General features: G+C 48.5%; 1 protein-coding gene across 1 annotated transcript in view; it reads right to left on the bottom strand.

The window, feature by feature from the left end:
- Window positions 1-10,012: 10,012 nt before the first annotated feature.
- The window catches only part of si:dkey-100n23.5 (G-protein coupled receptor 1), a 127,631-nt gene continuing 124,611 nt past the window's right edge, over window positions 10,013-13,032 (bottom strand). The window contains exon 13 of the mRNA XM_036545441.1: window positions 10,013-10,848. Within this exon, the coding sequence (XP_036401334.1) occupies window positions 10,684-10,848 (165 nt within the window). The 3' untranslated portion in view covers window positions 10,013-10,683. The remainder of the gene's footprint in view (window positions 10,849-13,032) is intronic.

Consider the following 13,032-nt stretch of genomic DNA (forward strand, 5'->3'; position numbering starts at 1 on the left):
GTCTCAGTGGCCAGCTGGGACACATTGACCATTTGTGTGTCCTTAAGAGCGTGTTTTTAGAGATGCCAAGATATCCGAAGGCAAGATGCCTGTGGGGGAAGGGGTGGTGCTTGGGGATAAAACAAAAATATACATATCCCACCAAAGGAGGCTTACAGGCCTTAAAGTGAGGTACTCACATTTCCAGTTTAGCTGGTACCTCATGCGAGGTCACAGGCATACACATCGTGCAAGTGCGCATGTGCCCCAGATGTGCCCTTCTCCCAGAAGCCTCTGGGGCTGGTGTTAGCCCACCAGCATGAATGTGTCAAGCCCACAGCATCAAACAGGACTGCCATCACTTCTGCCACCCAAGTGGGCCGGCCCAGCTTGTGCGCCTCTGATGTCACTGCCTTGTGGCTTTTTTGCCGCATACCGAACCTTGCACCGCTCCCTGTCGCACGCTCATCAAGCTGCCTGCTGATTGGGTACCGCCTGGCCCTTATTAAACCAGTCAGGGAGCGCCGCATGAGAGTGAGTTAGGAGCTCTACATGTGACAATCAGGAGACCAAACTGATTTTTTCAGCTTGGAGCTGTGGGAATTTCAAACCACGCTGCACGTCAGCGTGCATGCTGCAGATTTATATTACTGTTTATGTTGAAACTATGATACTGCAGAAACATGAGTCAATACCCGCACACTTCAGCACTTCTGAATGCACAGTTCTTTTAAGGTAAGAGCAGGGATGTCGATTTTTAGCTACATCTCAGTCTTGCCCAGTTAAATCTTCATTATTTAATCATTAGAACTCATTCTGAAGTCATTAATATGCAATTCACCATAATTTGCAACATTCATTAGCCCCAGAGCAGAAGTGAGGAAACAACTCATTAAAAGCATATGTGGTCACAGTAAAAGGCCCAAATACAGTCCTATCACACGTGATATTTACCATGGTTGCTCAGATGAGACTTGCCTTTCTACAAGTTCAATCATCAGCAACAGAAGAAAAGTACAATGCAAAAATGTACCTAAAAATCTAAAAACTATTTTGAAAAATGACTTCAAACACTATATCTTAGGAAATGTACATGTGTTGCTCTTCTAACATTTGTGAGCCCTGAAACATTTCCAAGACAACATATAAATATTATTACAGCACTTAAAAGGCAGTGTTTACAATGCCCATCCAAAAAGAAGCATAATTCAATCAATTAAATCCAGATTCAATCAATATTTGCCCTTAAATTTAACCAACAAATAAATAAGTGTGAGTCAAAGTGATTTACTAATTGAAAACCAATTGAATCCTACTCGAATCTTTGAAACAAATCTTTACATTAAAAGATGATAAATGCAGGCATTTAGGCACTACAAAGTAAACATACAAAGACTTATTTGTCCACGGGGTTAAGGAGAAAAAAACAGTGCTTCCTTAATTAAAAAACAATTAGATGACACTAGCCAGGCTAATTATTCTCCACCTCGTCAGAGCCATTGTAGCGCCGGCTAATCCCCCCACCCCCTTATCTATTAGCAGTGACATTGAAGGCATGTGACTGCGGTGTCACATTCCAGTGAGAGGGACGGGGGCGCAGCGCAGGCTGCTGTGGGCTTGAACAGCTGTCAGGGCTCGGACGCACAGCAGTTGGGGAGGGTTATCTAAGGGGTGGGGTGGGCCCCGCTTATTAAAGCTAGCGGCGGCGTCCGCTAGGCCATTGTTGAAAAGGGTTTAGCCTGACACGCACATTTCCGCTTTAAGGGTGAGAGAGAGAGAGAAAAAACGGTCTCTAATGGATTAAATAAGCTCTAAACTAATTAATGCCAAGGAGGCCTTTAATGGCGCTGCGCGGTTCCAGGGCGGTACCGAGCGAGGGGGATAGGAGTTTGTGAGCGATTTCAGAGGAAACGGAGCTGGCTTGGCTGAAAGGAAGGCATTGCTCATCCTTGGGAGGAAATCGGAGAACGTTCGTTTCCAAGGCTTCGGGTTGCGTGTTATAATCGCGCACCCTGCTCCCTGTGAGGATGTGAGCGTGAAAGTGTGGAGGGACCCGGTGCCGTGTGGAGCGTGGGGGTGGGGCGCACGCAGACGGAGAGCCGGACCGGTGGAGGTATCCCCTCTCTCGCACTGAGTGGCTCCAGCTGTGGACGGGATCTGGCAGGCAAATCCGCAGACGCCCGCTGATCCGCGCTTCCCCCTCATCGCGCGCTCTGCGTCTCGCTAGGCTGAAATCCCTACAGGACTTACACGGCAGAGATTAGACTGGTGGTTAATTAAACGTGTAAATTATGAAGCTGAATACCCAATAAATCACCATTACCGAAATCCCTGGTCTGCGAACATCAATGCGGTTCGCAAATTATCTTAAGTACACGTGCCTGTGGATTCTTTTCAAACGCTCGGTAAACTTAGCAGAACACGCATTCACAACTGTGACCTTCAGACTTTTGAGACGGCGCCATTCACTGACCAGCTGCTGGTAGGGGAGGTCATGTCCTTTCAGAAATGCAACGTACACGTCACTTCAACGGAAGTAGTTTCCCCTTATGCAATTTGGAAATGCCACATGCCCAGTCACGTTGAAACGAAAATTTAAATTCGTCTGTGGTGGCCTCGCGTTCGAAGAAGTGCAAATGCACGGCGGTAGCGACAGAAGCTGACGTTTACGGAAACTCTGGGGCGACTGAGGGAAAATGTGGTCAGATTCTCACCTACAGCACAGAAACCAGGCTGAATTAGCCTACTACACCTATACACCAGAACCTCAGTCAGAACAACTATAATAGACCTACTGAAACACAAAACACCGTTCTGAAGCACAGCACGTACAATAAGAATACCATTCTGAATCACAACAGCAATAACACAACCAGTAGTCTGAATCACACCTGCAACAGAAATACCCTTCTGAACTACAACAGCAATAACACAACCAATAGACTGAATCACAACACCTGCTACAGAAATACCCCTTTGAACCACAACATCTACAACAGAAATAACATTCTGAACCACAACACCTACAACAGAAATACCCTTCTAAATCACACCATTACAACACAACCGCTCGTCTGAATCACAACGCCTACAACAAAAACGCTTGTCTGAATCACAACACCTACAGAATGGTCACAGAAACACCCACTTAATGCAAAACACCTACAGCTGAAACACCAGTCTGAATTTCAACACCTACAACAAAAAACACCATTCTAAAGTACAAAACGGACAACACAAACAGAAAAAACTGGGGTCTGAATTGCAACATTCATGTCGGAGACCGTGGATTTTTGTGGTCGAGAAGCTCCTAGTGAGCAAAATGAGGAAGCTAAAATGGGAAGTTTAGTCAAACTGAATCCAGTCTAAGAATGTCACCTCCTGTATGCCCGAGGCTGATCTATATATCTGTGGGAGCCACACATCTGGGAGAATGTTTCATACCAAATAAATGTACTTATGTGTCATTTTAATAGACATTTAAATATTGCAGATGCCTATAATTGTTTTTAAGGCATTGAGGGGTAACTAATGTTTATTGCATTAATTATTTTTGACATTAGGCCTGTGTCAATTGTATTGCGATTGGTTTAGGTCCAAGTCAAAATGTATTGCATTCTCCCTGCAGACTTTCTTGCCAGGTTTCTCCCGGAAAAGAGGTTCCTAACTTCGAGACTTCGTGGTGAAACAGAGGTTAATAATAATTTCAAATCCTCTTCTGAGACATTAGCAAACCTTTAGAGTTTAATTTGGGAGGGCTGCCGATATAGCTTTAGTACATATTGACGTCCCTTCGCTTTCTACTCTTTTACCAGGGTATCTGGGAGAAAAAAGTCTTTCTCCACTGTAAGACCGACAACTTCGAGTTAGACCCGCAGTCTGATAATGACATTAAGAGGGAAAACTTGAGAAGCAAAGTCAGATATTGTTTCGGCAGGCCAAAACAGCGACGACTGAAAAGTCCGTTTTTAGATCTTTCCGTCTGGACCGAGGTACGAGTAAACACTGATGTGTTAGCTGAGCAGCACTTGAACTCGAAACGAAAACGAAAACCCTGGTTTTCCAGTCCGGAAACGACCTCTGACGCGCTTTTGAAGCTTCGGCTTCTGTGCCTAAGGAAAAAAATAGTACTGATAAATCGCCCGCCTGCTTACAAACAAGGGTAGTGTAGGAGTTGTGCTCTCTGGGAAGTAACAATGATCCAGCCATCTGTTCTTGTAATCAAACAATCGCAGTTGCGGCTTTAAAGCTTGCGCGGTTGCAAGCTGGAACGGGGAACTTGCGGGCGGGGCTAACCAGATAGTGGGAGAACAAGACCAGCTAGGGTGGTTCGGATTGCAGGAAGTCCTTTGCACGCAGTGGTGCCTCCAACAGCCGTTATTAATCAGCTTCATCCACCTGCAGATCGTTATGGATCGCTTACAATAATCTACACTGAAACGCCATCCCCTCCGGCCTCCCGGGGCAACGATATTCCCCAAAAGAAGCGCCGCTCTGCTCCAACCATGCATAATTGCACAATAGTGCGCTCTGGCTCTCGTCCAGAGGTGCTCAATTATGGGGTGGCTTTTGATCGTAGCAGAATAACCTTCCCAACAGTGTAGGATTGACATCCATATCACCCAGTGCCCCCTAAATGTAAAAGAAAAAAAATCAGTAACATAGTGCTAACATAACGGCAAACGAAAGGGATGTTATGTTAGCTTGCCCAGCAACGCATGCAGCATAATGAGCAGATTATTCGGCCAAATTCTGAATGAACAGCTACAATAAATTGTAGGTGTCTGATGCTATTTATAATATGCGTGTGCGTTATTCATACACTTGGCTTTTCCCGTAAACTCGAACGGTAGCGTCTCCCTTTGCTGTGCCAATGCATCCATTTGTAACGTCCTTTCCATCTTTGCCAAATTAATGCAATAGATTTGCTACGCTGCTGAACAGTCAAGTCCCACTCCGCCTTCGTGCGCAGGCTGGGGGCTCAAGTGCTTTGAGGCTGCGCTCATAAACACCTTCTTGCCGCACCCACCGTCGGCGCAGTGATTCCTTGGCGCTGCTGCGATTATCGGCAGCAGGCTGCGGAGCGCGAGCGGCTTCGGAGAAGCGGTGATAGAGAAGTGTTGACGCCGGCGCTCCCCCCTCCCTCCCACACACACACACACACACACACACACACACACACACCGAACCCCATCCTCCCTCGTTCCGACTCCACGATTGAGGCGAATAAATTAGTATTTTGAAAGGCTGCAGCTGCCGTCTGAGGCACTGAACGACAGAACGACTCCTCTCGTTTCCAGAGCAGGAAGGAAAATAGGCAAGGTCGCTGGTATTGAGCGCTGTGCTTGCGGAGAATTTACATGAAAACGTGACCTATATTGAAGCCTGTACGCTCATGAACACACATGCTATGGCAATGTCTGATGACAGCATTTACAGTTTTATCCTTGAGTTGTTTGTTGGTATATCTCGTCATTAAGAAGACATACCTCTTCCGTGGTTGCCAATCCATGCGAGTTGTGGGCTTTGGTTTTAATGGCACTGTAAAGAATATATTTTAAGATATTCTAACCAAAAATACAACTGTATCACACATGTACTGTGTATACCTTTCATCTTCTTATGGTCCAAAATCATAATCTACAAGAGAACCCTCCTTCTCTCCGTCTGGCCAGTCATCTAAGATTTTAACAATGTCTGTATTTATCAGACAATTTATTCAATAATCGGGGTAACCTACTATAGAATATAGGCACTGTAAATGACTAAGTCACGCCTTCTTCATTAGCTGGACATAAGGTAGAGATCTGCATACTGCCAAAAAACATTGCAGCGTATGCCACTGCAATTTCACGCACCAACGATGGTCCCGAGTCCAAAACGTCCGTATCATTACCACTTTTCTCCACGTACATCGTCAGTTTTTTTTCTGACGTCAATATTTACTTTCATTACTCCTTTCTTCATAAGTTTCTATATGTGTAAATTTCACAGCTCAGATCAAAGCGTCCGCCATGGTGAAGGCAGCCGTGACCAGTCATCTCATGAGGAATGTCAGTTCTTTCATATAATGCCATGTCTAACCCTTGACCTGTTCACTTGACCCCTGTCTCTCCCCTGTAAAATTGCCCGCAACAGTCGGCAGAGGGAACGTGCTGTAGGCCTAATGGCACCCACACACATTTTCTAGTCTGTACATTTTCCTCCAAAATATAAAAAAGGAAATCTCATGTCAAATGTCTGTCAAAGAGCACTGATAAACAACGCAAATTATTAAATAACGCATTTAAAATGAGTGGGGTGTGATGGCGCAATAATCTTCGGACACAACTGTGTTAGCTAACGTGAACAGGTCGATCCGGATACTGGTGTGAATAATTTAAAAATATCCGTCACGTGGAGAAGCACATTTACCCGAGGCTAGTGAAGGTGGCTGCATTTCTTCCAGCGAGAGCTTAGAACCTCTCCTTATTGGTCCCTATCGTACAGCTATACCTTCACAAGTGCTATCTGCCCCGTGGGTGCTGTGCGGCGGGAGATTACTGCCTTTAATGTTCTGGCACGGGTGTGTGCTCGAACGCACGCACACACTCCTTTTCGCTTCCTCACGCACATCAAGGAGCACGCTCTCTCGCAGTGATATATTATCTATCTTGCCCCCGTAAACATACAAGCATTGGCGCACTGAGAGACGATCTCTTTCCTGTGCAAGCGCGCACACACACACACGCGCGGGCGCGCACACACACACACGCTCGAGACTGTTAGCAGATATAAACGACGCGAGCGCTGCAAATCTATTGAAAGCAGAGATGCATAATGAGGAGCGGGCGAATGAAATATGCATGGGCTGGGCCAGCGCGTCTGTATTACCGCGCGGCTGCTAGTGAGACCAGTGAGCTCAAAGGGGAACTTTGATATTACGGCGCTGCAGACCTCCTCCTCCGGTCCCAGCGAACGAGAAGGGGAAGCACGCTCTCCGGGGGCGATTTTTCTTCCAGGCAAACAGCAGGGCTGGCCTGGAGGCTACGAGCTCGCGCCACATTCATCAAACCAGCCCGCGCCAAGGCATTCCCAGGCACGGTAGACAAAGACACCTTTCCTCTCTCGCGATGCTGACTCTGAGTAATCGAGGAATATGGCTCAGAGGCATGGTATCTGCCGGGAGCCTCGCTGCCTGGCAAGGCTCTCTTCCTGTCACAACCGGCAAAACCAGCAAGATTGAAAAACAAGAGGGCAAAGTCCACATTGAAAGGCATGCCATGTTTGGAATGAGAAAATATCAGATTTTCTGTGGTTTCAATCAAACGAGAAAACATACGGTAAACAAAAACACCTTACAAAATATTCATTTATCAACGCTCAATAGGCAAAATATGTGTATTAATTTTATTAAGCGAACACCCTATGTCAGTTTAACATTTTAAAATATCCGGCTATTGCGTAAGAAATCAGATTGACCGCGAACATCTCAAAACGTAGTATTAAATTTAATCCTCTGAAGGAATTACTGCAACGTTGTTAAAATGTAAGTCTTGGGTGCCTGTCTGCTGTTAATCGCATGTTAAGTGGTGAGAGCCAGCTCCTTAAACTTTACCATTTGGGAATAGCGTCTCCTCTGTTGTTGAATCACACAACTGCTCAGGGCTGTATCTCTGCCAACACAGATTGCCGTTTAATACATAGGCGCGCGCGCGGCGCGCGCGCGAGAGAGAGAGAGCAGAAGTTGGAGGAGAGGCAGCGCGAGAGCCAAGGGGAAGTGGGAGAAAAACAATCCGTTTGCTCGACAAATTCTGTCGCGCTGGCCCGAGAGGTGCGCTCGCCCCTGCGGAAGCTCCCGGCGAGTCCCTGGGAGCGCTGGGTCCCTGCCATCGTCCTCGGCAGCCTTGCTCCCCTCGCGCAAACATCCCGGCCTCATGCTTGCTAACGAGCAGTTCCTGTTGTTAAAGAGGAAGTTTACGAGGCAGGCCTGTCGCCCACGAGCTCCCGCAGCTAGTGCGCGGAGGTTTGCACGATCGCAGCCGAGCCCCTCAAAGCATTAAATTTAATGCTTCCTGTTCAGTCTGCACGACTTTCATTTCGGGCCAGCAGCTGAGGGCTTCAATTTAAAATTCTTTTTTTTCCTGTTGTGCCGTGGCTGCCAGTTGCCGTGTTTTAACTAGTGCTGCACCAGGCCATGGCCAGAGCCAAACAGCTGACTCAAACCTCTCCGGGGCCCATATTAATCCCTTTGTCATGGGAGGGCGTGCTTTTGCTGTTTTACGAGCTCTGAAAAATAATTCAGCGGCGAGGCCAGTTTGCGGCAGGCACACCGCGCGCCGACATGCCAGGGGCTGCGAATGTTAAATTGTATCCAATTACAGCACATGCGGCGATAAGGGAGAAATAATTCTTTCCGTATGACAGCGAGAGATTCGATTATTCTACACGCACAGCGGCTCTCATACCAAGCTAATATCTTTGAGCCCATGAAAATCCCAGCGATTGGGAAGAGGTGAAGATTTCGTTCCTTTTTTTCATCAAAGGGGTGAATGAATGGGGAGACGCAGTAAGGAGGAGACAGGATATGTATGTCACGTTTCGTCTGCTGTGGGCTGGCGTTGTTTCATCCACTGGCATATAAAAGAACCACCCCTCTTCTCACGTCCGTTACCTTGCAGGAATTATGGTGAATATAACACCCGAGTAGTTCTCCAAAAACATGGTCAAACTACTGTGACGTTTCGGCGAGTTTGTGTGTGTGTGTGCTGTGAGGAGCTTGGTATTTGCACAAGCAACAAATAAATAGCTGGAGGGCGCACACCCAAAGATGACAGGTGCTGGCTGGCTAAAAATGCAGGCATTGCCATAAAACTGATAAGATTTTCGGTTGAGATAGAAGACCACTGAGGTATTTATTTTCTTCTAAAGATAAAGCATACCAACCTGATCCTTTATGGCACGGTAAGACGACAATCGCGGTCTGTAGTATCTCTCACCCTCGCTCTGACAAGCACACACACATTTTTTTTTTCCTCCAGTTTTTAGAGAGAGCGGTGCGTTCGTATGAGGCGAAGTTGCGGGCTAAGGCGTTTTTAAACTCAATCAGTTCTCAGTCTGGCACGTGGAAGCGCTATGTGTAAATTAGGAGCGTAATGAGGTGTGAGGCTGGAGTGGGAGCAGCTGGAGGCGAGGCCTCGCGGTAGGAGGCCATCTTATGTCCGAAAGAACGACTCCAAACTCATGCACGCACACGCGCACAAACACACCCTGCAGTTTATGTATAAGTGCGCGTTCTACCCCGATGTCCCGATTATTCGGAGCGGCGTTGCCGCGCAGGAAGACGACACAAAAGGACAAAAGCAACGAACAGAAAACACTCAGCTCCAGGTTTCTTTTGTGAGGCGTCTCTTGTTTGTTTATTCAATGGTAAACATTTTGAAATGCGGTGAAGGAGAGGCGCAGATATTGCCAACGCGAGGGCGGGAAGGCAGTCCCGGCGCTGCGGAGTGTTCTGCCCTCCACGGGGCATTAAAAGTGTCAGGGGTGGGGCGGGAGCCAGTGAAATCCCACACAACACTCAGCTGGGTTGAGAATTTTCGTCGTTTCCCCCTCGCAGGGCAGGGGCGGGGGGAGGTCACCTCCAGAGCGCAGGTCTGTGTGAGGGCGAGGAGCTTGTCAGTCCCGCTGCCTCTGGCTCCTGCTCCCGGCGCGCCGTGTTTCGCCGCTGACTCTAACTGCCTGCCAATCGCGCGGCAGCTGTGGCGGCTGACGGGCTGTCAGGGCGTCTCCTGACGGGGCCCTGTCTGGCGCTGTGGCAGCAGCCACATCAAAGCGACAGGCCAGCCTGCGTGTGGCTGCGCTGGGGGAAAGCAGCCAAGGTGAACCTCATGTCTGCTGCTCCGCTCTGCGCACACACACACACGCACGCGTGTACGCACACACACTCACATACAAAACATATATGCACTTGCATACACATGCACAAGCCTGTACAAACACACACACACACACTCTCACTCAACTTGAGAATATCTATCTACGCACCCACACACCCACACACACTCACTCACTCACTTGATCATATCTATCTACACACACACACACACACCCCACCCCTGGCCCGCACTGTCTGGGCTAGATCCTGTCTCTGTTAGCACCCACGTCACACATTCAAGTACATTTCCATACAAAAATATACATATACTTAAATACAGAGAGTAGAACACTGCATGCTTATGTCTGTAAGCAAACCACATCATACAAAAAAATCTAGAAGCATAACAGATTACAAAAATCCTTAAAGGTGTAGATAAAAAGCAGCAATATCATATAATACAATAATAAACATATGCCATGTAAACTGGAAAGAAATACTGCAGGAATAGAAATTGTTCCTTGAAGCCACGATGAGCTTTGGATAGTGCACTTTCCCCCTCTCCCCTGCACCCCTGTCTGTAGAGCTCAGTTTGATATGTCCTCTGCATGTCTGATGGCTCGGCAGCAGCGCAGCGAGCTGCAGTTTTATGACATTAAATATTAAGAGCCGGGAATTAATAATGGAGGCTGACAGCTCGTCTCCAGTGTCTGCCTGGCTGTCCTCCTGCAAACCGCTCCGCACAGACCGCGCTCCCCCTCGCACTCTCTCTCTCTCCCTCTCTCCCTCCCCCTCTCCCTCTCCCTCTCTCGCCTCGACCTGAGCGCTGTCAGCCGCCCGCCGGTCCCTCAGGGTCCCCTGTCCTTTAGAGCCATGTCCGGGGAGAAGAACAGCACGTTGGTGTCATCGTCGGAGTCGGAGAATCCCATCTCGTCTGCGGGCATATAGCGCACGGGCCCCGGGTGGTACTCGCGGATCTGCGTCCTGTCGAAGAGGCGGGAGTGCAGGGCCAGCTGTTTGGGGGGGGGGCACACAGAACAGGAGGGGTCAGCATGAGGTCACTCCAGCCAACAGGGAACTGCCTGTCCCATCTCTTGCACAGAGCCTAACCTACTTTGCAATTTACAGCTTCCCTCATTAAAAGAAATGTTCCCTCACCTTTATAGATTTAACAGAGAGATAAATGAGCTCTCCCCGTTCCCTGCAAACTGAGCAGGTGTTTGCAGGGACTGGTTCTGCTGTTCCTCTCTGTTTCAGTGACATGGCCATCATGTGAGGAATCACCATAACCCCAACAGCTAAAGCAGTGCGCGCGCGCGCGCGCGCACACACACACACACACACACACACACATACACACACACACACACACACACATACACACACATACACACACACACACACACACACACACACAGACTCCTGCACACTCATATTCTGCTCGTGGGCTGGGAGCAGGGCAGCGCAGCGTCCTACAGTAGACGGCTGTGTAGCGAGTGCTGATCGATATCACAGACAGAGGGGCCCAGGAGAGCAAGAGAGAGAGGGGAGAGAGAGGGAGAGCGTGCCACTGATGGGGAATGTTCTGCCACCACGCCTCCCTGATCTCACACCTGATTTGTGTCGGCAGCGGAGAAAGCGGCATGAGCGCTGCCAGGATGAATAACAGCTGCCTGTTAGGCACACGCACATCCGCACCTACACATACAACTATACCTGCACACACACACATAGACACCTACACACATCTATATCCATACACACACCCCTACAAACTTCTACACCCGCACACACACACACAAACATCTAACATGCATCTATACCTACACACACACCCACACACATCTATACTCCTCCACAAACACGCATCTATACACACACACGCACACCTGTACCCACCTACACACTTAGACCCACACACATCTATACCCATCTACACACACACACCTATGCCCACCTATAGCCACACACATCCGTACCCACCTACACACACGCCTATACCTACACCTGTTCCTACATATACACAGCTAAACACACAAGCCTACAACTACACACACACATATCTACACATGCGCGCACACACATACCTACACACATATAGCTATGCACACCAGCAGACACCCACATGCCACAGACACACTCAGAAGAGCACATGTGCACACACACATTATCCAAACACATGCACACATCTACACACACACAAACACAACCACAAAGACAAGCAAACACACCTATAAACACATGCACACATAGCTACAAACAACACACAGAGCCACACAATCACTCATGGGCACACACACGTGCAAAAACACCTACTGCACAATCACACAATTGCTCACAGGCACGCACACTCTCTCTCACACACACACACACACACACACACACACACACACACAAGCACACAAGTGCACATGCAAATACACTAGCGCACATGCACACGCGCACACACACATCTGCAGATACACCAGCATGCGCGCACACACACATATAGCACACTGGCAGACACCCACGTGCCACAGACACACTCAGAGGCGCACACACGCACACACACAGAGCAATCACGGCTTGGCAGCGAAGGCAGTGAAGCGCGGCGCGGGCTTCTCAGAGGCAGCGCTGCGGTAATCACCGACGGAGGGCTGGAGGTGTTAATTGATTCGAGCCAAAAGCGAGCGCTGTTAGCGCCCGGCTCCCTGCGCTGTAACCAAGGCTGCGGGAAGCAGGGCTGTGCTGGAGGGCCTCTCAACCTCACACACACACACACACACACACACACACACAGACAGAGAGCAAAGGCAGAAAGAGAGACTGACAGACATAAAGGCACACACACACACACACACACAGAGGAAAGACAGAAAGAGGGACCAACAGACATAAAGACACACACACGCGTGGCGCACACACACACACACACACACACAGAGGAAAGGCAGAAAGAGAGACGGACAGACATAGAGACACACACACATGCAGACGCACACGCACACACACACACACACACAGAGCAAAGACAGACAGACAGACAGAAAGACAGACAGACACACACAGAGGACACAGACAAAAACTGACAGAGACAGACAGTCACACAGAGAGAATGATAGAAAGACACACACATACACAATGACAGACACACAACAGACAAGACAGACAGACAGACAGACAGACAAGACATACAAAAAGGAGCCCCCCCCTACCCC

Source organism: Megalops cyprinoides, chromosome 14, assembly GCF_013368585.1.
Source record: "Megalops cyprinoides isolate fMegCyp1 chromosome 14, fMegCyp1.pri, whole genome shotgun sequence".
Classification (NCBI taxonomy): Eukaryota; Metazoa; Chordata; class Actinopteri; order Elopiformes; family Megalopidae; genus Megalops; species Megalops cyprinoides.